At 46.5% G+C, this 25,750-nt stretch overlaps 1 protein-coding gene across 2 annotated transcripts in view; it reads right to left on the bottom strand.

The window, feature by feature from the left end:
• The window catches only part of LOC138662140 (phosphatidylinositol 3,4,5-trisphosphate 5-phosphatase 2B-like), a 148,513-nt gene that overhangs the window by 105,383 nt on the left and 17,380 nt on the right, over positions 1-25,750 (bottom strand). For both annotated transcript variants that reach the window (XM_069747322.1, XM_069747323.1), the window contains exon 3: positions 25,353-25,416. In XM_069747322.1, coding sequence (XP_069603423.1) covers positions 25,353-25,416 — 64 coding nt within the window. The remainder of the gene's footprint in view (positions 1-25,352; positions 25,417-25,750) is intronic.

The raw sequence follows: 25,750 nt of genomic DNA, 5'->3' as shown, positions 1-25,750 counted from the left end.
GCTGTAGGCACTTTTAAATTTGTTCCAGGGGTACATGGGCAGCAGTGTATGGTCAGTGGAAGTCTAGTGGAAGGAGTGACCGCAGACAGGCTTCCAAGGCCTAACATAACAAACTTGGGCTGGCTGTAGGCACTTTTAAATTGGTTCCAGGGGTACACGGGCAGCAGTGGTCTGGTCAGTGGAAGTATAGTGGAAGGAGTGACCGCAGACAGGCTTCCAAGGCTGTTATGGCTGGCAATCAGGCAACACAGCGTGCAGTAATCAGCGCACATACAGAGATCTGGCAATAACCAAAAACAATAGGACGAGCTCTGAGACGTGGAATCTCTGTAGACTGCAGTACCTGATCTATCCTCACACAACTATAAGCAGCAGTGGATTGCGCCTAACAACTACCTATGCAACTCGGCACTGCCTGAGGAGCTGACTAGCCTGAAGATAGAAATACAAGCCTGACTTACCTCAGAGAAATACCCCAAAGGAATAGGCAGCCCCCCACATATAATGACTGTTAGCAAGATGAAAAGACAAACGTAGGAATGAAATAGATTCAGCAAAGTGAGGCCCGATATTCTAGACAGAGCGAGGATAGCAAAGAGAACTATGCAGTCTACAAAAAACCCTAAAACGAAAACCACGCAAAGGGGCAAAAAGACCCACCGTGCCGAACTAACAGCACGGCGGTGCACCCCTCTGCCTCTCAGAGCTTCCAGCAAAAGACAATAGCAAGCTGGACAGAAAAAAACAGAAAACAAACTAGAAGCACTTATCTAGCAGAGCAGCAGGCCCAAGGGAAGATGCAGTAGCTCAGATCCAACACTGGAACATTGACAAGGAGCAAGGAAGACAGACTCAGGTGGAGCTAAATAGCAAGGCAGCCAACGAGCTCACCAAAACACCTGAGGGAGGAAGCCCAGAGACTGCAATACCACTTGTGACCACAGAAGTGAACTCAGCCACAGAATTCACAACAGTACCCCCCCCTTGAGGAGGGGTCACCGAACCCTCACCAGAACCCCCAGGCCGACCAGGATGAGCCACATGAAAGGCACGAACAAGATCTGGGGCATGGACATCAGAGGCAAAAACCCAGGAATTATCTTCCTGAGCATAACCCTTCCATTTGACCAGATACTGGAGTTTCCGTCTAGAGACACGAGAATCCAAAATCTTCTCCACAATATACTCCAATTCCCCCTCCACCAAAACAGGGGCAGGAGGCTCCACAGATGGAACCATAGGTGCCACGTATCTCCTCAACAACGACCTATGGAATACATTATGTATGGAAAAGGAGTCTGGGAGGGTCAGATGAAAAGACACCGGATTGAGAATCTCAGAAATCCTATACGGACCAATAAAACGAGGTTTAAATTTAGGAGAGGAAACCTTCATAGGAATATGACGAGAAGATAACCAAACCAAATCCCCAACACGAAGTCGGGGTCCCACACGGCGTCTGCGATTAGCGAAAAGCTGAGCCTTCTCCTGGGACAAGGTCAAATTGTCCACTACCTGAGTCCAGATCTGCTGCAACCTGTCCACCACAGAATCCACACCAGGACAGTCCGAAGACTCAACCTGTCCTGAAGAGAAACGAGGATGGAACCCAGAATTGCAGAAAAATGGAGAGACCAAGGTAGCCGAGCTGGCCCGATTATTAAGGGCGAACTCAGCCAACGGCAAAAATGACACCCAATCATCCTGGTCAGCGGAAACAAAACATCTCAGATATGTTTCCAAGGTCTGATTGGTTCGCTCGGTCTGGCCATTAGTCTGAGGATGGAAGGCCGAGGAGAAAGATAGGTCAATGCCCATCCTACCACAAAAGGCTCGCCAGAACCTCGAGACAAACTGGGAACCTCTGTCAGAAACAATATTCTCAGGAATGCCATGTAAACGAACCACATGCTGGAAGAACAAAGGCACCAAATCAGAGGAGGAAGGCAATTTAACCAAGGGCACCAGATGGACCATTCTAGAAAAGCGATCACAGACCACCCAAATGACCGACATTTTTTGAGAAACGGGAAGGTCAGAAATGAAATCCATCGAAATATGTGTCCAAGGCCTCTTCGGGACCGGCAAGGGCAAAAGCAACCCACTGGCACGTGAACAGCAGGGCTTAGCCCTAGCACAAATTCCACAGGACTGCACAAAAGCACGCACATCCCGTGACAGAGATGGCCACCAGAAGGATCTAGCAACCAACTCCCTGGTACCAAAGATTCCTGGATGACCGGCCAGCACCGAACAATGAAGTTCAGAGATAACTTTACTAGTCCACCTATCAGGGACGAACAGTTTCTCGGCCGGACAACGATCAGGTTTATCAGCCTGAAATTTCTGCAACACTCTCCGCAAATCAGGGGAGATGGCAGACACAATGACTCCTTCCTTGAGGATACTCGCCGGCTCAGATAACCCCGGAGAGTCGGGCACAAAACTCCTAGACAGAGCATCCGCCTTCACATTTTTAGAGCCCGGAAGGTACGAAATCACAAAATCAAAACGAGCAAAAAACAACGACCAACGGGCCTGTCTAGGATTCAAGCGCTTGGCAGACTCAAGATAAGTCAAGTTCTTATGATCAGTCAATACCACCACGCGATGCTTAGCACCCTCAAGCCAATGACGCCACTCCTCGAATGCCCACTTCATGGCCAGCAACTCTCGGTTGCCCACATCATAATTACGCTCAGCAGCAGAAAATTTCCTGGAAAAGAAAGCACATGGTTTGAACACTGAGCAACCAGAACCTCTCTGTGACAAAACCGCCCCTGCACCAATCTCAGAAGCATCAACCTCGACCTGGAACGGAAGAGAAACATCAGGTTGACACAACACAGGGGCACAGCAAAAACGATGCTTCAACTCCTGAAAAGCTTCCACGGCAGCAGAAGACCAATTAACCAAATCAGCACCCTTCTTGGTCAAATCGGTCAATGGTCTGGCAATGCTAGAAAAATTACAGATGAAGCGACGATAAAAATTAGCAAAGCCCAGGAATTTCTGCAGACTTTTTAGAGATGTCGGCTGAGTCCAATCCTGGATGGCCTGAACCTTAACCGGATCCATCTCGATAGTAGAAGGGGAAAAGATGAACCCCAAAAATGAAACTTTCTGCACACCGAAGAGACACTTTGATCCCTTCACGAACAAGGAATTAGCACGCAGTACCTGGAAAACCATTCTGACTTGCTTCACATGAGACTCCCAATCATCTGAGAAGATCAAAATGTCATCCAAGTAAACAATCAAGAATTTATCCAGATACTCACGGAAAATGTTATGCATAAAAGACTGAAAAACAGATGGAGCATTGGCAAGTCCGAACGGCATCACCAGATACTCAAAATGACCCTCGGGCGTATTAAATGCCGTTTTCCATTCATCTCCCTGCCTGATTCTCACCAGATTATACGCACCACGAAGATCAATCTTAGTAAACCAACTAGCCCCCTTAATCCGAGCAAACAAGTCAGAAATCAATGGCAAGGGATACTGAAACTTAACAGTGATCTTATTAAGAAGGCGGTAATCAATACACGGTCTTAGCGAACCATCCTTCTTGGCTACAAAAAAGAACCCTGCTCCCAATGGTGACGACGATGGGCGAATATGTCCCTTCTCCAGGGACTCCTTCACATAACTGCGCATAGCGGTGTGTTCAGGTACGGACAAATTAAATAAACGACCCTTAGGGAATTTACTACCAGGAATCAAATCGATAGCACAATCACAATTCCTATGCGGAGGTAGGGCATCAGACTTGGACTCTTCAAATACATCCTGAAAGTCCGACAAGAACTCTGGGATGTCAGAAGGAATGGATGACGAAATAGACAAAAATGGAACATCACCATGTACTCCCTGACAACCCCAGCTGGTTACCGACATAGAGTTCCAATCCAATACTGGATTATGGGTTTGTAGCCATGGCAACCCCAACACGACCACATCATGCAAATTATGCAGTACCAGAAAGCGAATAACTTCCTGATGTGCAGGAGCCATGCACATGGTCAGCTGGGCCCAGTACTGAGGCTTATTCTTGGCCAAAGGTGTAGCATCAATTCCTCTCAACGGAATAGGACACCGCAAAGGCTCCAAGAAAAATCCACAACGTTTAGCATAATCCAAATCCATCAGATTCAGGGCAGCGCCTGAATCCACAAACGCCATGACAGAAGAGCACATTAAGGTAATGGACAAAATGAATTTGGACTGTACAGTACCAATAACGGCAGAGCTATCGAACCGCCTAGTGCGTTTAGGACAATTAGAAATAGCATGAGTAGAATCACCACAATAGAAACACAGTCTGTTCAGACGTCTGTGTTCTTGCCGTTCTACTTTAGTCATAGTCCTGTCGCACTGCATAGGCTCAGGTTTACTCTCAGGCAGTACCGCCAGATGGTGCACAGATTTACGCTCGCGCAAGCGACGACCGATCTGAATGGCCAAGGACATAGACTCATTCAAACCAGCAGGCATAGGAAATCCCACCATTACATCCTTAAGAGCTTCAGAGAGACCCTTTCTGAACAAAGCCGCTAGTGCAGATTCATTCCACAGAGTGAGTACTGACCATTTCCTAAATTTCTGACAATATACTTCTACATCATCCTGACCCTGGCATAAAGCCAGCAGATTTTTCTCAGCCTGATCCACTGAATTAGGCTCATCGTAAAGCAATCCGAGCGCCAGGAAAAATGCATCAACATTACTCAATGCAGAATCTCCTGGTGCAAGAGAAAACGCCCAGTCCTGTGGGTCGCCGCGCAAAAAGAAATAATAATCAAAACCTGTTGAATTGGATTACCAGAAGAATGAGGTTTCAAGGTCAAAAATAGCTTACAATTATTTCTGAAGCTCAGGAACTTAGTTCTGTCACCAAAAAACAAATCAGGAATCGGAATTCTTGGTTCTAGCATCGATTTCTGATCAATAGTATCTTGAATCTTTTGTACATTTACAACGAGATTATCCATTGAGGAGCACAGAGCCTGAATATCCATGTCCACAGCTGTGTCCTGAAGCACTCTAATGTCTAGGGGAAAAAAAAGACTGAAGACAGAGCTAAGAAAAAAAAATGATGTCAGGATTTCTTTTTTCCCTCTATTGGGAATCATTGGTGAGGCTCCTTGTACTGTTATGGCTGGCAATCAGGCAACACAGCGTGCAGTAATCAGCGCACATACAGAGATCTGGCAATAACCAAAAACAATAGGACGAGCTCTGAGACGTGGAATCTCTGTAGACTGCAGTACCTGATCTATCCTCACACAACTATAAGCAGCAGTGGATTGCGCCTAACAACTACCTATGCAACTCGGCACTGCCTGAGGAGCTGACTAGCCTGAAGATAGAAATACAAGCCTGACTTACCTCAGAGAAATACCCCAAAGGAATAGGCAGCCCCCCACATATAATGACTGTTAGCAAGATGAAAAGACAAACGTAGGAATGAAATAGATTCAGCAAAGTGAGGCCCGATATTCTAGACAGAGCGAGGATAGCAAAGAGAACTATGCAGTCTACAAAAAACCCTAAAACGAAAACCACGCAAAGGGGCAAAAAGACCCACCGTGCTGAACTAACAGCACGGCGGTGCACCCCTCTGCCTCTCAGAGCTTCCAGCAAAAGACAATAGCAAGCTGGACAGAAAAAAACAGAAAACAAACTAGAAGCACTTATCGAGCAGAGCAGCAGGCCCAAGGGAAGATGCAGTAGCTCAGATCCAACACTGGAACATTGACAAGGAGCAAGGAAGACAGACTCAGGTGGAGCTAAATAGCAAGGCAGCCAACGAGCTCACCAAAACACCTGAGGGAGGAAGCCCAGAGACTGCAATACCACTTGTGACCACAGAAGTGAACTCAGCCACAGAATTCACAACACAAGGCCTAACATAACAAACTTGGGCTGGCTGTAGGCACTTTTAAATTGGTTCCAGGGGTACACGGGCAGCAGTGGTCTGGTCTGTGGAAGTCTAGTGGAAGGAGTGACCGCAGACAGGCTTCGAAGGCCTAACATAACAAACTTGGGCTGGCTGTAGGCACTTTTAAATTGGTTCCAGGGGTACACGGGCAGCAGTGGTCTGGTCAGTGGAAGTTTAGTGGAAGGAGTGACCGCAGACAGGCTTCCAAGGCCTAACATAACAAACTTGGGCTGGCTGTAGGCACTTTTAAATTGGTTCCAGGGGTACACGGGCAGCAGTGGTCTGGTCTGTGGAAGTCTAGTGGAAGGAGTGACCGCAGACAGGCTTCGAAGACCTAACATAACAAACTTGGGCTGGCTGTAGGCACTTTTAAATTGGTTCCAGGGGTACACGGGCAGCAGTGGTCTGGTCAGTGGAAGTCTAGTGGAAGGAGTGACCGCAGACAGGCTTCCAAGGCCTAACATAACAAAATTGGGCTGGCTGTAGGCACTTTTAAATTGGTTCCAGGGGTACATGGGCAGCAGTGTATGGTCAGTGGAAGTCTAGTGGAAGGAGTGACGGCAGACAGTATTCGAAGGCCTAACATAACAAAATTGGGCTGACTGTAGGCACTTTTAAATTGGTTCCAGGGTAACACGGCCAGCAGTGGCCTGGTCAGTGTAGTAGTTGTAGAAAGAAGGGACCGCAGACAGGCTTCGAAGGCCTAACATAACAAAAATGTCAAAACAATGGTATTGTCAGTGCCAGGCATTGAAGGATGTCAGCGCCTAGACTACACATTGGTGAAGCTGTGAGAGATAATTTTGCTAGTGGTAGAGCACTGTTTGAGCTGGGGGGGGGAACTGTCTTGTGGCCGGCGGTACAGGCACAGGGCCCCTCATATTACAACGGTGTGTCTGACGTTGGGTGCGCACCACCACCGCCAGAGACACTTTATTGTACTATGAGGGACCCAGTGGCAGTGCCGTCGACCAAAAGCGGCCACACCCACCTCTTCAGACAAACAGCACTCTCAAGGGTCCAAGCGCAAAGTGGCGATAGCACGGCCCCGTGTGGGGAGTTTGGCCATTTCGTGAGGTGGAAACATGTCGTATGCTGGACAATCAGGTGAAGAAAATTACGAGATTGGAAAAGTCATTCAGAATAGTCCACAGGCAAGACCTTTTCATAGGAAAGCTAGGTGTCAGCCGGGCAGGGTGGGGCAAAAGATTTTGAAATCCAGTTGTGGTTCATTTTAATGAAGGTTAGATCATCTACATTTTGGGAAGCCAGACGAGTCCTTTTTTCTGTTAGTATTGAACCTGCAGCACTGAATACTCTTTCTGATAGGACACTAGCTGCCGGGCAAGCAAGCTCCTGCAATGCATATTCTGCCAATTCTGGCCAGGTGTCTAATTTGGATGCCCAGTAATCAAATGGGAATGACGGTTGAGGGAGAACGTCGATAAGGGATGAAAAATAGTTTGTAACCATACTGGACAAATGTTGTCTCCTGTCACTTTGAATTGATGCTGCAGTACCTGTCCTGTCTGCGGTCATAGAAAAATCACTCCACAACCTGGTCAGAAAACCCCTCTGGCCAACGCCACTTCTGATTTCTGCCCCTCTAACACCTCTGGTCTGCTGGCCCCTGGAGCTCGTGTGAGAATGATCACGGGCGCTGTGTGCAGGGAATGCCAGAAGCAAACGGTCAACAAGAGTTGATTGTTTTGTTGCTAATATTAGTTCCAAGTTCTCATGTGGCATAATATTTTGCAATTTGCCTTTATAGCGAGGATCAAGGAGGCAGGCCAACCAGTAATCGTCATCGTTCATCATTTTTGTAATGCGTGTGTCCCTTTTGAGGATACGCAAGGCATAATCCGCCATGTGGGCCAAAGTTCCCGTTGTCAAATCTGCGGTTGTGCTTGGTTGAGGGGCAGTTGCAGGCAAATCTACGTCACTTGTGTCCCTCAAAAAACCAGAACCCGGCCTTGCCACGCCACCAATTTCCCGTGCCCCCGGGAAAGCTTCCTCATTAAAAATATACTCATCCCCATCATCCTCCTCATCCTCCACCTCCTCTTCGCCCGGTACCTCGTCATGTACACTGCCCTGATCAGACAATCGCTGACTGTCATCAAGGCTTTCCTCTTCCTCTGGTGCAGACGCCTGATCCTTTATGTGCGTCAAACTTTGCATCAGCAGACACATTAGGGGGATGCTCATGCTTATTATGGCGTTGTCTGCACTAACCAGCCGTGTGCATTCCTCAAAACACTGAAGGACTTGACACATGTCTTGAATCTTCGACCACTGCACACCTGACAACTCCATGTCTGCCATCCTACTGCCTGCCCGTGTATGTGTATCCTCCCACAAAAACATAACAGCCCGCCTCTGTTCGCACAGTCTCTGAAGCATGTGCAGTGTTGAGTTCCACCTTGTTGCAACGTCTATGATTAGGCGATGCTGGGGAAGGTTCAAAGAACGCTGATAGGTCTGCATACGGCTGGAGTGTACAGGCGAACGGCGGATATGTGCGCAAAGTCCACGCACTTTGAGGAGCAGGTCGGATAACCCCGGATAACTTTTCAGGAAGCACTGCACCACCAGGTTTAAGGTGTGAGCCAGGCAAGGAATGTGTTTCAGTTGGGAAAGGGAGATGGCAGCCATGAAATTCCTTCCGTTATCACTCACTACCTTGCCTGCCTCAAGATCTACAGTGCCCAGCCACGACTGCGTTTCTTGCTGCAAGAACTCGGACAGAACTTCCGCGGTGTGTCTATTGTCGCCCAAACACTTCATAGCCAATACAGCCTGCTGACGTTTGCCAGTAGCTGCCCCATAATGGGAGACCTGGTGTGCAACAGTGGCAGGTGCGGATGGAGTGTTTGTGCGACTGCGGTCTGTGGACGAGCTCTTGCTTCTGCAGGAGGACGAGGAGGAGGAGGAGGAGGAGGGGGTGCGAACGGCTACAGACAACTGTTTACTAGACCGTGGCCTAGGCAGAACTGTCCCAAACTTGCTGTCCCCTGTGGACCCTGAATCCACCACATTTACCCAGTGTGCCGTGATGGACACGTAACGTCCCTGGCCATGCCTACTGGTCCATGCATCTGTTGTCAGGTGCACCTTTGTGCTCACAGATTGCCTGAGTGCATGGACGATGCGCTCTTTAACATGCTGGTGGAGGGCTGGGATGGCTTTTCTGGAAAAAAAGTGTCGACTGGGTAGCTCGTAGCGTGGTACAGCGTAGTCCATCAGGTCTTTAAAAGCTTCGCTTTCAACTAACCGGTAGGGCATCATCTCTAACGAGATTAGTCTAGCTATGTGGGCGTTCAAACCCTGTGTACGCGGATGCGAGGCTAAGTATTTCCTTTTTCTAACCATAGTCTCATGTAGGGTGAGCTGGACTGGAGAGCTGGAGATCGTGGAACTAGCGGGGGTGCCGGTGGACATGGCAGACTGAGAGACGGTGGGAGATGGTATTGTTGCCGCCGGTGCCCTAGATGCAGTGTTTCCTACTACGAAACTGGTGATTCCCTGACCCTGACTGCTTTGGCCTGGCAAAGATACCTGCACAGATACAGCAGGTGGTGCGCTAAATGGTGGTCCTACACTGCCGGAAGGGATGTTGCGTTGATGACTAGCTTCATTGGCCGAGGGTGCAACAACCTTAAGGGACGTTTGGTAGTTAGTCCAAGCTTTCAAATGCATGGTGGTTAAATGTCTATGCATGCAACTAGTATTGAGACTTTTCAGATTCTGACCTCTGCTTAAGGAAGTAGAACATTTTTGACAGATGACTTTGCGCTGATCAATTGGATGTTGTTTAAAAAAATGCCAGACTGCACTCTTTCTAGCATCGGATACCTTTTCAGGCATTGCAGACTGAGCTTTAACCGGATGGCCACGCTGTCCTCCACCAGGTTTTGGCTTTGCCACGCGTTTTGGGCAAGATACGGGCCCGGCAGATGGAACCTGTGGCGATGTTGATGCCTGCTGCGGCCCCTCCTCCTCCTCTGCTTCAGAACTGCTGCCGCCTGCACCCTGTTCCCCCAATGGCTGCCAATCGGGGTCAAGAACTGGGTCATCTAATAACTCTTCTTGTACCTCCTGCGCAACTTCGTCTGTGTCACCGTGTCGTTCGGTGGTATAGCGTTCGTGATGGGGCAACATAGTCTCATCAGGGTCTGATTCTTGATCAGCACCCTGCGAGGGCAATGTTGTGGTCTGAGTCAAAGGACCAGCATAGTAGTCTGGCTGTGGCTGTGCATCAGTGCACTCCATGTCAGATTCAACTTGTAATGGGCATGGACTGTTAACTGCTTCACTTTCTAAGCCAGGGACGGTATGTGTAAAGAGCTCCATGGAGTAACCCGTTGTGTCGCCTGCTGCATTCTTCTCTGTTGTTGTTTTTGCTGAAGAGGACAAGGAAGTGACTTGTCCCTGACCGTGAACATCCACTAACGACGCGCTGCTTTTACTTTTACCAGTTTCACGAGAGGAGGCAAAAGAGCTAGAGGCTGAGTCAGCAAGATAAGCCAAAACTTGCTCTTGCTGCTCCGGCTTTAAAAGCGGTTTTCCTAATCCCAGAAAAGGGAGCGTTCGAGGCCTTGTGTAGCCGGACGACGAACCTGGCTCCACAGCTCCAGACTTAGGTGCAATATTTTTTTCCCCACGACCACCTGATGCTCCACCACTACCACTACCCTCATTACCAGCTGACAATGAACGCCCCCGGCCACGACCTCTTCCACTAGACTTCCTCATTGTTTTAAAAACGTAACCAAACTAACGTTATTTGTTGCAGTCACACAACTTACACGGTGAGCTATAACTTCAGTATGATTTAGCTACCCCTTTACAGGTTGGTGAGACCACAGCGAAAATCAGGCCCAATGTTACACACTCTGTTTTTGGTGGCTGCAAATTAGAGAGATGCCCCACACGCAGGACTGTCACTGAAGCACAAATGTTAATATTAATGTCACACTATTATTTTTTTTTTATTTTTATTTTTTTCAGGAACACTTTAGAAACCCCCCCAAAAAAAAAAAATAGATTTTTGCAGGGAGAATTTAGAAAACAAATGTAACAAACTATATGCTTTCTATGGGCCACTGAGTGAGAGATGACGCACACAGGAATCAGGAGTGGCACACAAGCCCAGAGGCCAATATTTTTCTACCAATGATTGATGGAGTTATTTTCTCTGGTAGATTTTGGAACCCAAATCAAGGAAAAAAAATATAGGCTTTCTATGGACCACAATTGGAGAGAGAGAGAGAGAGAGAGAGAGATGGCACACCCAGGAGTCAAGACTGGCACACAAGCAGAAAGGCCAATATTAATCTCCCATTTTTTGGGGGGGTTTGTTTTTTTTTTTTTTTCTTTTTTCAGGGAGACTTTAGAAAAAAAATAATAAAAAAAATATGATTTTATCAGGAAGAATTTAGAAACCAAATAAAATAAAATGATTTTTTCAGGGAGAATTTATAAAACAAATAAAAACAAAAATAGGCGTTCTATGGCCCACTGACTGAGAGATGACGCACACAGGAGTCAGGAGTGGCACACAAGCCCAGAGGCCAATATTTTTCTACCAATGATTGATGTAGTTATTTTCTCTGGTAGATTTTGGAACCCAAATCAAGGAAAAAAAATATAGGCTTTCTATGGACCACAATTGGAGAGAGAGAGAGAGAGAGAGAGAGAGATGGCACACCCAGGAGTCAAGACTGGCACACAAGCAGAAAGGCCAATATTAATCTCCCACTGTTTTTTTTGGTTGTTTTTTTTTTTTTTTTTTCAGGGAGACTTTAGAAAAAAAAATAATAAAAAAAATATGATTTTATCAGGAAGAATTTAGAAACCAAATAAAATAAAATGATTTTTTCAGGGAGAATTTATAAAACAAATAAAACCAAAAATAGGCGTTCTATGGCCCACTGACTGAGAGATGACGCACACAGGAGTCAAGACTGGCACACAAGCAGAAAGGCCAATATTAATCTCCCACTGTTTTTTTTTTTTTTGTTTTTTTTTTCAGGGAGACTTTAGAAAAAAAAATAATAAAAAAAATATGATTTTATCAGGAAGAATTTAGAAACCAAATAAAATAAAATGATTTTTTCAGGGAGAATTTATAAAACTAATAAAACAAAAAATAGGCGTTCTATGGCCCACTGAGTGAGAGATGACGCACACAGGAGTCAAGACTGGCACACAAGCAGAAAGGCCAATATTAATCCCCCACTGTTTTTTTTGTTTGTTTTTTTTTTTGTTTTGTTTTTTTCAGGGAGACTTTAGAAAAAAAAATAATAAAAAAAATATGATTTTATCAGGAAGAATTTAGAAACCAAATAAAATAAAATGATTTTTTCAGGGAGAATTTATAAAACAAATAAAAACAAAAATAGGCGTTCTATGGCCCACTGACTGAGAGATGACGCACACAGGAGTCAGGAGTGGCACACAAGCCCAGAGGCCAATATTTTTCTACCAATGATTGATGTAGTTATTTTCTCTGGTAGATTTTGGAACCCAAATCAAGGAAAAAAAATATAGGCTTTCTATGGACCACAATTGGAGAGAGAGAGAGAGAGAGATGGCACACCCAGGAGTCAAGACTGGCACACAAGCAGAAAGGCCAATATTAATCTCCCACTGTTTTTTTTGGTTGTTTTTTTTTTTTTTTTTTCAGGGAGACTTTAGAAAAAAAAATAATAAAAAAAATATGATTTTATCAGGAAGAATTTAGAAACCAAATAAAATAAAATGATTTTTTCAGGGAGAATTTATAAAACAAATAAAACCAAAAATAGGCGTTCTATGGCCCACTGACTGAGAGATGACGCACACAGGAGTCAAGACTGGCACACAAGCAGAAAGGCCAATATTAATCTCCCACTGGTTTTTTTTTTTTTTTTCAGGGAGACTTTAGAAAAAAAAATAATAAAAAAAATATGATTTTATCAGGAAGAATTTAGAAACCAAATAAAATAAAATGATTTTTTTCAGGGAGAATTTATAAAACTAATAAAACAAAAAATAGGCGTTCTATGGCCCACTGAGTGAGAGATGACGCACACAGGAGTCAAGACTGGCACACAAGCAGAAAGGCCAATATTAATCCCCCACTGTTTTTTTTGTTTGTTTTTTTTTTGTTTTGTTTTTTTCAGGGAGACTTTAGAAAAAAAAATAATAAAAAAAATATGATTTTATCAGGAAGAATTTAGAAACCAAATAAAATAAAATGATTTTTTCAGGGAGAATTTATAAAACTAATAAAACAAAAAATAGGCGTTCTATGGCCCACTGAGTGAGAGATGACGCACACAGGAGTCAAGACTGGCACACAAGCAGAAAGGCCAATATTAATCCCCCACTGTTTTTTTTGTTTGTTTTTTTTTTTTGTTTTGTTTTTTTCAGGGAGACTTTAGAAAAAAAAATAATAAAAAAAATATGATTTTATCAGGAAGAATTTAGAAACCAAATAAAATAAAATGATTTTTTCAGGGAGAATTTATAAAACTAATAAAACAAAAAATAGGCGTTCTATGGCCCACTGAGTGAGAGATGACGCACACAGGAGTCAAGACTGGCACACAAGCAGAAAGGCCAATATTAATCCCCCACTGTTTTTTTTGTTTGTTTTTTTTTTTGTTTTGTTTTTTTCAGGGAGACTTTAGAAAAAAAAATAATAAAAAAAATATGATTTTATCAGGAAGAATTTAGAAACCAAATAAAATAAAATGATTTTTTCAGGGAGAATTTAGAAAACAAATAAAACCAAAAATAGGCGTTCTATGGCCCACTGACTGAGAGAGAGAGAGAGATGGCACGCTTAGTACTGGCACACAAGCCCAAAGGGCAATATTAATCTCCCTTTTTTTTTCAGGGAGAATTTCTAAAACCCAAAAAAAAAAAAAAATAGGCTTTCTATGGCCCACTATTTGTGAGAGAGATGGGACGCTCAGGACTGGCACAGATGGCACGCTCAGGACTGGCACAGAAGCCCAGAGGCCAATATTAATCTCCCTTTTTTTCTGGGAGAATTTATAAAACCAAAAAAATATTTAAATAGGCTTTCTATGGCCCACTATTTGTGAGAGAGATGGCACGCTCAGGACTGGCACAGATGGCACGCTCACAACTGGCACACAAGCCCAGAGGCCAATATTAATCTCCCTTTTTTTCAGGGAGAATTTATAAAACCAAAAAAAAAATTAAATAGGCTTTCTATGGCCCACTATTTGTGAGAGAGATGGCACGCTCAGGACTGGCACAGATGGCACGCTCACAACTGGCACACAAGCCCAGAGGCCAATATTAATCTCCCTTTTTTCAGGGAAAATTTATAAAACCAAAAAAAAAATTAAATAGGCTTTCTATGGCCCACTATTTGTGAGAGAGATGGCACGCTCAGGACTGGCACAGATGGCACGCTCACAACTGGCACACAAGCCCAGAGGCCAATATTAATCTCCCTTTTTTCAGGGAAAATTTATAAAACCAAAAAAAAAATTAAATAGGCTTTCTATGGCCCACTATTTGTGAGAGAGATGGCACGCTCAGGACTGGCACAGATGGCACGCTCACAACTGGCACACAAGCCCAGAGGCCAATATTAATCTCCCTTTTTTTCAGGGAGAATTTATAAAACAAAACAAAAAATTAAATAGGCTTTCTATGGCCCACTATTTGTGAGAGAGATGGCACGCTCAGGGCTGGCACAGATGGCACGCTCAGGACTGGCACACAAGCCCAGAGGCCAATATTAATCTCCCTTTTTTTCAGGGAGAATTTATAAAACCCAAAAAAAAATAAAATAGGCTTTCTATGGCCCACTATTTGTGAGAGAGATGGCACACTCAGGACTGGCACACAAGCCCAAAGGCCAATATTAATCTCCCACTGTATTTTTATCAGGGAGAATTTATACACCCCACAAAAAAAAATACAGAAAAATGAAAAGGCTTTCTATGGCCCACTATGTGAGAGAGATGGCACACACAGGGATGGCACTCTAGCAGAAATGCCAAATTGCCAATCTTAATCTCCCACCAAAAAAAAAAAAAAAAAAAAAAACAGGGAATGTCCTACAATTGCTATCTCCCTGCCTGCAGTAATCTCAGCCAGGTATGGCAGGCAGCTACTATCTCCCTGCCTGCAGTAATCTCAGCCAGGTATGGCAGGCAGCTACTATCTCCCTGCCTGCAGTAATCTCAGCCAGGTATGGCAGGCAGCAATAAGGAGTGGACTGATGCACAAATCAAATAAAAAGTGTGGACAAACAAAAAAGATAGCTGTGCAGAAAGGAAGGAACAAGAGGATTTGTGCTTTGAAAAAAGCAGTTGGTTTGCACAGCGGCGTACACACAGCAATGCAGCTATCAGGGAGCCTTCTAGGGCAGCCCAATGAGCTACAGCGCTGAGGGGGAAAAAAAAAAAAAAAAACTTCCACTGTCCCTGCACACCGAGGGTGGTGTTGGACAGTGCAAATCGCTGCAGCACAAGCGGTTTTGTGGTTAATGGACCCTGCCTAACGCTATCCCTGCTTCTGACAAAGCGGCAGCAACCTCTCCCTAAGCTCAGATCAGCAGCAGTAAGATGGCGGTCGGCGGGATCGCCTCTTTATAGCCCCTGTGACGTCGCAGACAGCAAGCCAATCACTGCAATGCCCTTCTCTAAGATGGTGGGGACCAGGACCTATGTCATCACGCTGCCCACACTCTGCGTTTACCTTCATTGGCTGAGAAATGGCGCTTTTCGCGTCATTGAAACGCGACTTTGGCGCGAAAGTCGCGTACCGCATGGCCGACCCCGCACAGGGGTCGGATCGGGTTTCATGAAACCCCGACTTAGCCAAAAGTCGGCGACTTTTGAAAATGTTCGACCCGTTTCGCTCAACCCTAATAGCAGCATCAGGCGGAGTTAAGTAATGAAGCAGTTAACGAGCTCACCAGAACACCTGAGGGAGGAAGCTCAGAAGCTGCAGTACCACTTGTGACCACAGGAGTGAATTCAGCCACAGAATTCACAACAGCACGGTGGCTCACTTGTTAGCGCTGCGGCCTTGCCGAGCTGGCGTCTCGGGTTCGAATCCTGTTGTGTCATACATTCAGAAAGGGAAAAATCTCAGGTGTTATGTCAAGGACACTTCCAGGGATCCTGGGGAAGAATTGCAGGCAGGGTCCTTGACATTTAGAAAAATTTTGAGACAATCCTGATTTTGTAAAAAAAAAAATCTCACATTTTCCCTACTTCAACCTCATGGGTCGTCAATATGTTGTAAAGTACCCCAAGATAGAGACCTAAGTGTGGGTAAAGTGTCTGTTTCATGGGCGCAAAGTTGAATTTTCAGTGAAAATTTGTCGGAAATCCGCTGTGGACATTGGCTGGGCGCGTGACCCGAATGAGAGAGGCGAATCTGGGTGACCCGAGCTTGGCAGGACCCTTCCCACGGGGGTCCTGGTTCTCTGGAGGTAATCACTGTCAGAAGGGCACATCTTGAGTCCTCACCCAGGTGAGGGCTCTCGGAAGGCGGACGCCCTTCTGTCTTTGTCCCCCCAGAGCAGGCTCGGTGTTTATCGGAAGTCTTCTGCGGACGTTGGCTGGGCGCGTGACCCGAGTGAGAGAGGCGAATCTGGGTGACCCGAGCTTGGCAGGACCCTTCCCACGGGGGTCCTGGTTCTCTGAAGGTTATCACTGTCAGAAGGGCACATCTTGAGTCCTCACCCAGGTGAGGGCTCTTGGAAGGCGGACGCCCTTCTGTCTTTGTCCCCCCAGAGCAGGCTCGGTGTTTATCGGAAGTCTTCTGCGGACGTTGGCTGGGCGCGTGACCCGAATGAGAGAGGCGAATCTGGGTGACCCGAGCTTGGCAGGACCCTTCCCACGGGGGTCCTGGTTCTCTGAAGGTTATCACTGTCAGAAGGGCACATCTTGAGTCCTCACCCAGGTGAGGGCTCTTGGAAGGCGGACGCCCTTCTGTCTTTGTCCTCCCAGAGCAGGCTCGGTGTTTATCGGAAGTCTTCTGCGGACGTTGGCTGGGCGCGTGACCCGAGTGAGAGAGGCGAATCTGGGTGACCCGAGCTTGGCAGGACCCTTCCCACGGGGGTCCTGGTTCTCTGAAGGTTATCACTGTCAGAAGGGCACATCTTGAGTCCTCACCCAGGTGAGGGCTCTTGGAAGGCGGACGCCCTTCTGTCTTTGTCCCCCCAGAGCAGGCTCGGTGTTTATCGGAAGTCTTCTGCGGACGTTGGCTGGGCGCGTGACCCGAGTGAGAGAGGCGAATCTGGGTGACCCGAGCTTGGCAGGACCTTTCCCACGGGGGTCCTGGTTCTCTGAAGGTTATCACTGTCAGAAGGGCACATCTTGAGTCCTCACCCAGGTGAGGGCTCTTGGAAGGCGGACGCCCTTCTGTCTTTGTCCCCCCAGAGCAGGCTCGGTGTTTATCGGAAGTCTTCTGCGGACGTTGGCTGGGCGCGTGACCCGAGTGAGAGAGGCGAATCTGGGTGACCCGAGCTTGGCAGGACCCTTCCCACGAGGGTCCTGGTTCTCTGAAGGTTATCACTGTCAGAAGGGCACATCTTGAGTCCTCACCCAGGTGAGGGCTCTTGGAAGGCGGACGCCCTTCTGTCTTTGTCCTCCCAGAGCAGGCTCGGTGTTTATCGGAAGTCTTCTGCGGACGTTGGCTGGGCGCGTGACCCGAGTGAGAGAGGCGAATCTGGGTGACCCGAGCTTGGCAGGACCCTTCCCACGGGGGTCCTGGTTCTCTGAAGGTTATCACTGTCAGAAGGGCACATCTTGAGTCCTCACCCAGGTGAGGGCTCTTGGAAGGCGGACGCCCTTCTGTCTTTGTCCCCCCAGAGCAGGCTCGGTGTTTATCGGAAGTCTTCTGCGGACGTTGGCTGGGCGCGTGACCCGAGTGAGAGAGGCGAATCTGGGGGTATCACCGTACTCAGGAGAAACTGGACAACAAATATTGGGGTCAAATTTCTCCTGTTACCCTTGGGAAAATTAAAAAATTCTGGGCTAAATAATTATTTTTGAGGAAAGAAAACGTATTTATTATTTTCACGGCTCTGCATTATAAACTTCTATGAAGCACTTGGGGGTTCAAAGTGCTCACCACACATCTAGATAAGTTCCTTTCGGGGTCTAGTTTCCAAAATGGGATCACTTGTGGGGGGTTTCTACTGTTAAGCCACATCAGGGGCTCTGCAAACGCAACGTGACGCCCACAGAGCATTCCATCAAAGTCTGCATTTCAAAATGTCACTACTTCACTTCCGAGCCCCGGCATGTGCCCAAACAGTGATTTACCCCCACATATGGGGTATCAGCGTACTCAGGAGAAACTGGACAACAACTTTTGGGGTCAAATTTCTCCTGTTACCCTTTGTAAAATAAAAAATTGCAGGCTAAAAGATCATTTTTGAGAAAATATTTTTTTTTTTTATTTTCATGGCTCTACGTAATAAACTTCTGTGAAGCACTTGGGGGTTCAAAGTCCTCACCACACATCGAGATTAGTTCCTTTGGGGGTCTAGTTTCCAAAATGGGGTCATTTCTGGGGGATCTCCAATGTTTAGGCACACAGGGGCTCTCCAAACGTGACATGGTGTCCGCTAATGATTGGAGCTAATTTTCCATTTAAAAAGCCAAATGGCGTGCCATCCCTTCCGAGCCCTGCCGTGCGCCCAAACAGTGGTTTACCCCCACATATGGGGTATCAGCGTACTCAGGACAAACTGGACAACGATATTTGGGGTCCAATTTCTCCTATTATCCTTGACAAAATAGGAAATTCCAGGCTAAAAAATCATTTTTGAGGAAAGAAAAATTATTTTTTATTTTCATGGCTCTGCGTTATAAACTTCTGTGAAGCACCTGGGGGTTTAAAGTGCTCAATATGCATCTAGATAAGTTCCTTGGGGGGTCTAGTTTCCAAAATGGGGTCACTTGTGGGGGAGCTCCAATGCATAGGCACACAGGGGCTCTCCAAACGCGACATGGTGTCCGCTAACAATTGGAGCTAATTTTCCATTCAAAAAGTCAAATGGCGCGCCTTCCCTTCCGAGCCCTGCCGTGTGCCCAAACAGTGGTTTACCCCCACATATGAGGTATCGGCGTACTCGGGAGAAATTGCCCAACAAATTTTATGATCCATTTTATCCTACTGCCCATGTGAAAATGAAAAAATTGAGGCGAAAAGAATTTTTTTGTGAAAAAAAAGTACTTTTTCATTTTTACAGATCAATTTGTGAAGCACCTGAGGGTTTAAAGTGCTCACTAGGCATCTAAATAAGTTCCTTGGGGGTCTAGTTTCCAAAGTGGGGTCACTTGTGGGGGAGCGCCAATGTTTAGGCACACAGGAGCTCTCCAAACGCGACATGGTGTCCGCTAACGATGGAAATAATTTTTCATTCAAAAAGTCAAATGGCGCTCCTTCCCTTCCGAGCCTTACCATGTGCCCAAACAGTGGTTTACCCCCACATATGAGGTATCGGCGTACTCAGGAGAAATTGCCCAACACATTTTAGGATCCATTTTATCCTGTTGCCCATGTGAAAATGAAAAAATTGAGGCTAAAAGAATTTTTTTGTGAAAAAAAAGTACTTTTTCATTTTACGGATCAATTTGTGAAGCACCTGAGGGTTCAAAGTGCTCACTATGCATCTAGATAAGTTCCTTGGGGCGTCTAGTTTCCAAAATGGGGTCACTTGTGGGGGAGCTCCAATTTTTAGGCACACGGGGGCTCTCCAAACATGACATGGTGTCCGCTAAAGAGTGGAGCCAATTTTTCATTCAAAAAGTCAAATGGCACTCCTTCCCTTCCAAGCCCTGCCGTGCGCCCAAACAGTGGTTTACCCCCACATATGAGGTATCAGCGTACTCAGGACAAATTGGACAACAACTTTTGTGGTTCAGTTTCTCCTTTTACCATTGGGAAAATAAAAAAATTGTTGCTAAAAGATAATTTTTGTGACTAAAAAGTTAAATGTTCATTTTTTCCTTCCATGTTGCTTCTGCTGCTGTGAAGCACCTGAAGGGTTAATAAACTTCTTGAATGTGGTTTTGAGTACCTTGAGGGGTGCAGTTTTTAGAATGGTGTCACTTTTGGGTATTTTCAGCCATATAGACCCCTCAAACTGACTTCAAATGTGAGGTGGTCCCTAAAAAAAATGGTTTTGTAAATTTCGTTGTAAAAATGACAAATCGCTGGTCAAATTTTAACCCTTATAACTTCCTAACGAAAAAAATTTTTGGTTCCAAAATTGTGCTGATGTAAAGTAAACATATGGAAAATGTTATTTATTAACTATTTTGTGTCACATATCTCTCTGGTTTAACAGAATAAAAATTCAAAATGTGAAAATTGCGAAATTTTCTAAATTTTCGCCAAATTTCCGTTTTTATCACAAATAAACGCAGAATTTATTGACCTAAATTTACCACTAACATGAAGCGCAATATGTCACGAAAAAACAATCTCAGAACCGCTAGGATCTGTTGAAGCGTTCCTGAGTTATTACCTCATAAAGGGACACTGGTCAGAATTGCAAAAAACGGCAAGGTCTTTAAGGTCAAAATAGGCTGGGTCATGAAGGGGTTAAGGGGACAATTACTATTGGCTCATTCTCCCACTCGGTAGAGCTCTGCGTGGATTCTGGGGCGGAGGGCAATTTTATGTCTTCTGCCTTTGCCCAACGTCACGCAATACCCCTGGTTATGCTTGCTCAACCAGTAACGGTGCGAGTGGTGAATGGGTCGACATTGCCCTCACAGATAACACACCAGACCATCCCTTTTACTCTGTCCATGTCGCCATCTCATCAGGAGATAATTTCTCTGCTCGTCATTCCGGAAGGAATTGATGAGGTCCTGTTGGGAATACCTTGGCTACGGTACCACTCTCCTCATATCGAGTGGTCCTCAGGCAGAATTCTGGGTTGGGGTGAATCTTGTGGGGGTAGGTGTCAGAGGGAGTGCGTTCAGGTTGCTACTACTGAGGTACCCGCAGATCTATCCTCTCTCCCCAAGCAGTATTGGTCTTATGCAGACGTGTTCTCCAAAAAGGCGGCGGAGGTCCTTCCACCTCATCGCCCCTATGACTGTCCTATTGATCTCTTGCCTGGTGCTGAGCCTCCCCGGGGTCGAGTTTATCCGCTATCTCTCCCGGAGACGGAGGCAATGTCACAGTACATCCAGGAAAATCTGGCAAGAGGATTCATTAGGAAGTCAGTGTCACCTGCTGGGGCAGGGTTCTTCTTCGTGCAGAAGAAGAATGGGGAATTGCGCCCATGCATAGACTACAGGGGTCTTAACGCCATCACCGTTAAGAATGAGTATCCTTTGCCCTTGATATCTGAGTTATTCGATAGACTTCGGGGAGCAAGGGTATTTACTAAATTAGATTTGCGGGGTGCTTACAACCTGATTCGCATCCGTGAGGGGGACGAATGGAAGACGGCCTTTAACACCAGGGATGGGCACTATGAATATCTGGTGATGCCCTTCGGGCTCTGTAATGCCCCAGCCGTTTTCCAAGACTTTGTGAACGATATCTTCCGGGATATGCTTTCCACCTCGGTCGTAGTCTATCTGGATGATATTCTTATCTACTCTCCAGATATTGACTCCCACCGGAGAGATGTTTGCAAAGTCTTCGACCTCCTACGGGCAAACTTCCTCTATGCCAAATTGGAGAAGTGTATGTTTGAGCAGGAGTCTTTACCTTTCCTGGGCTACATCATCTCAGGGATTGGCTATGGATCCTGCCAAACTACAGGCAGTGATGGGCTGGCAGGAACCCCATTCTCTGAAAGCGGTGCAGCGCTTTATGGGGTTCATAAATTACTATCGTCAGTTCATCCCCCACTTCTCAACCCTGGTAGCTCCCTTGGTATCCCTCACCAAGAAGGGAGCGAATCCTAAATCGTGGTCCGAAGAGGTCTCCAAGGCCTTCACTTCTATTAAGTCCCACTTTGCTAGCGCTCCCATCTTACATCGTCCCGATGTGGATAAGCCATTCCTAATGGAGGTGGATGCCTCTTCCGCTGGTGCAGGAGCAGTCATCTATCAAAAGGATGCCCAAGGTCGGAAGCATCCATGCTTCTTCTTCTCAAAAACCTTCTCACCAGCGGAGAGAAATTACTCCATCGGGGATAGGGAGTTGCTGGCAATGAAGTTGGCCTTTTCGGAATGGAGACATCTCTTGGAGGGTGCTCGGTTCCCATTCCAAGTCTTCACGGACCACAAGAATTTGGTCTATTTACAGACAGCCCAGCGGCTGAATTCTCGTCAGGCCAGATGGTCCTTGTTTTTCTCCCAGTTCCACTTCACTCTACATTATCTCGCCGGGGAGAAGAACATTCGTGCTGACGCTCTCTCTCGCTCCCTGGTGTCTACTGTAGAGGAGGAGGACGAGCCTCGGCTCATTGTCCCTTCAGAGAGTCTGAGAACCGTAGCTCCGGTTTCGCTTGAGTCTGTGCCTCCGGGCAAGACTTTTGTCCCCATCAATTTGCGTCCAGAGGTTCTCTCGTGGGCTCATTCGTCCAGAGTGGGTGGACACTTTGGGGCAAAGAGGACATCTGAGTTGTTGGCGAGAATGTATTGGTGGCCACATATGGTTCGTGACGTTGGAGACTACGTTCGGGCATGTGTCTCTTGTGCCAAAAATAAGTCTCTCCGTCAACGGCCAGCTGGGTTGTTATACCCTCTGCCGGTGGCAGACAGGCCCTGGGAGATGGTCGGGATGGACTTTGTGGTGGGTTTGCCCAAGTCACGTGGCTGTACTGTCATTTGGGTTATCACCGACCATTTTTCTAAAATGGTGCATTTGGTGCCGCTTCCCCGGCTACCTTCTGCACGGGCCTTGGCAGCATTGTTTGTTAAACACATCTTCCGTCTTCACGGTATGCCAGACAAAATTGTCAGTGACCGGGGTCCCCAGTTTGCGTCTCGGTTCTGGAGAGAGCTTTGTCGCCTTCTCAGTATCGAGTTGAATCTCTCTTCGGCATATCATCCCGAGACGAATGGGTTGGTGGAGAGAGCCAACCAGACCTTGGTCACATATCTGCGACATTTTGTCTCTGCTAAACAAGATGACTGGGCATCTTTGCTACCGTGGGCGGAGTTTGCTCTTAACAATGCTGTAGCTGACTCCACTGGACAGACCCCATTCCTCCTTAACTATGGTCAGCATCCGCGGGTACCTGTGCCCATGCCCGTGTCTTCCGCCGATTCCAGGGTGGCAGACTGGGCTGTGGAGGCACGGGACATTTGGGATCGCACTCAGGATGCCATTCGGGCTTCCAAGGAGAGAATGAGGTCCTCCGCCGATGTTCATCGGCGCCCCGCTCCGACCTTTGCTCCTGGCGACTTGGTGTGGCTCTCCGCCCGTAACATCAGGCTGCGAGTTGAGTCCACTAAGTTTGCGCCTCGCTACTTGGGTCCCTTCAAGGTTCTCGAACAGGTTAATCCTGTGGTCTACCGCCTGGCTCTTCCTCCACGCTTGGGTATCACCGACACCTTTCATGTGTCCCTCTTGAAACCCGTATACATGTCCCGGTTTTCCGAGTCATCTGCCGGGACATCGGGTTCGTCTACGGACGATTACGAGGTGAACGCTATTTTGGGGTGTAAGGTGGTACGCGGCAAAAAGTTCTATCTGGTGGATTGGAAGGGTTATGGTCCAGAGAACAGGTCATGGGAGCCTGCTGAAAACATTCGGGCCCCACAGCTCATTGCTGCCTTCGAATGTAGCGAGGCCCAAGGAGGGGGGGGGCCCTAGGGGGAGTGGGTAATGTTAGGAGTCGAGTTTCCTCTGCTGCACAGGGGGAATCTCGATCCGTCTCCGCTGCGGTCTCCCATTCTCCTCCAGCCGCAGTGGAGCCTGCTCAGCAGGGACGTCGATCCCAGCGTCTCGCTCAGTCTGACTCTGTGAGAAGAGTTACTGCTGCTTCTCCAGCTTCTGTCTGTAAAGCCTATACTGGTCAGCAGCGAGTGGACTTCTCTGGGACTAAGTCCTTGTCTGCGCACACTGAGCATGCCCAGGGCAAGATCTCCCGTTGGAGATCGAGGGTCATGTGCTCAGACTCTGCAGCGCATTCTATTGGTCCTCTTGGCAGGTCTTGGAAGGGAAAAGTTTCTGTGGCCGCTTCCTGTCCTGCAACTATATAAACTGCGCATGACCGCACGGCCATGCGCTAGTGTACAATTTAATACGTGTGGTTGTTGTGAGTGCAAGTCGTTCTTTAAATACCCCTACCCTATTGTATGATTGTTCGCGTATGGAGTATGGCTGCTATCTAGCGCCCGACTTATCACTCAACGTGTCACACACGTGTCAGCGTCTACTGCTGTGACCGCCAGTGCGGTGCCACGCGCCAGTGTGTGCTTCCTGACCCACGTCTGGGTGCTTAGTGGTGCCTGCCAGCACGGCACAGTTCGCACTTCGGTGCCTTAATTATATAATTCCTTTCACACCCAGTAGCGGTGTAGTGCCAGCAAGGGTCTAATCGGACTACAATCCCTGTTGGGGTTTAGATCGCTGACCACTTGCTCGCGCTCTATGTGCGGTACCATGGTCCTGTGACGCAACAGGATCGCTTTCTTCACGCTGGGTGAGGTTTAACCCACGCGTGTATACTTTTGAATACCGCCATATTGTCTGTCATTTCCTAGCAGCAGGTTTCACCTGCACGGTGGACCCCGGACTGCGAACGCATCTATATCATCTCTCTTGGTGCGTTCCGCCAGTCCTAACACACTGGCCCACAGGCTGCAGTGGACTTAAATAGCTCAGCCAGCTTCAAAGTGAGGCAGAGGGGATTAGCTCCCACATGACCAGTCCAGAGATAAGACAGCTGAACATAAACTCAGAACTGGATCATGACACAGTCAGCTTTTATCGTTCAACCAGCATGATATTAACTGTCTTGTCTTTGTTAACACTTTCTCCTGAGCTAGCGAAAAGAATGCTGAAATAATACAAGCAGGTCATTTTTAACATGACTAGAATTTAGTGGAAAAGTTTTTTGTGATTAAGTTAATTTATTTTCATAACTTTGCAATGTTTTAGAATTAAAATGATGAATTTTAATAACAATCTAGGGTTAAAGCAAATTGCCACTATAAAAAGTGGAGCAGCAAACTTTATGAAAACCGTAATTTATGTCGTAATCAAAACTTTTGGCCACGACTGTACATTGTTTAAACATGTCTTGATGATGACAGCATTTCATGATTTTGATCATAAGTGAAACAATTTGGAATGGAGGGGAGGAACTCACTGCGAATTATAGTGTTTTTAGGGGGCAATAGCTGCCTGAGTAGATCAGAGTACATGTAGAAATCAAATATACACATTTTATTACACATTTACATACAGTATGCTTTGTTTTCTAAGTATGCACCTGAACTGAGAGTAATCCGTTCTCATCTGGTAAGACACGATAGGTGTGAACTTGCTGAAGGTACCTTATGGTAAACAAAAAAAGTATAATATTTTATTTGTAACCTTTTTTTTTTAATTAATGCAATAACTATACCATGATAAATCTTTGTAACTTAAAAAGAAAAGCTAACAAAAGAAATATGTTTTATTAATATCCAATATTTTACAACAGAGTAATACCAGCACTACCACCTATGCTTCAGGTCATTGTCCTACTGGACCACTATGTTGTCCTTTTCATATTTACAGTAGTCGAATGTTCTAAGTAACTTGTCTTGTGGGATACTCACATGTATCTTAGCATTGAGACCACCATCGATCCTGGTCAAGTATCCAATTCCTTTGGCTGTGAAACAA

This window comes from Ranitomeya imitator, chromosome 2 (assembly GCF_032444005.1).
Source record: "Ranitomeya imitator isolate aRanImi1 chromosome 2, aRanImi1.pri, whole genome shotgun sequence".
Taxonomy (NCBI): domain Eukaryota; kingdom Metazoa; phylum Chordata; class Amphibia; order Anura; family Dendrobatidae; genus Ranitomeya; species Ranitomeya imitator.
This window is presented reverse-complemented; position numbering and strand designations above follow the sequence as displayed.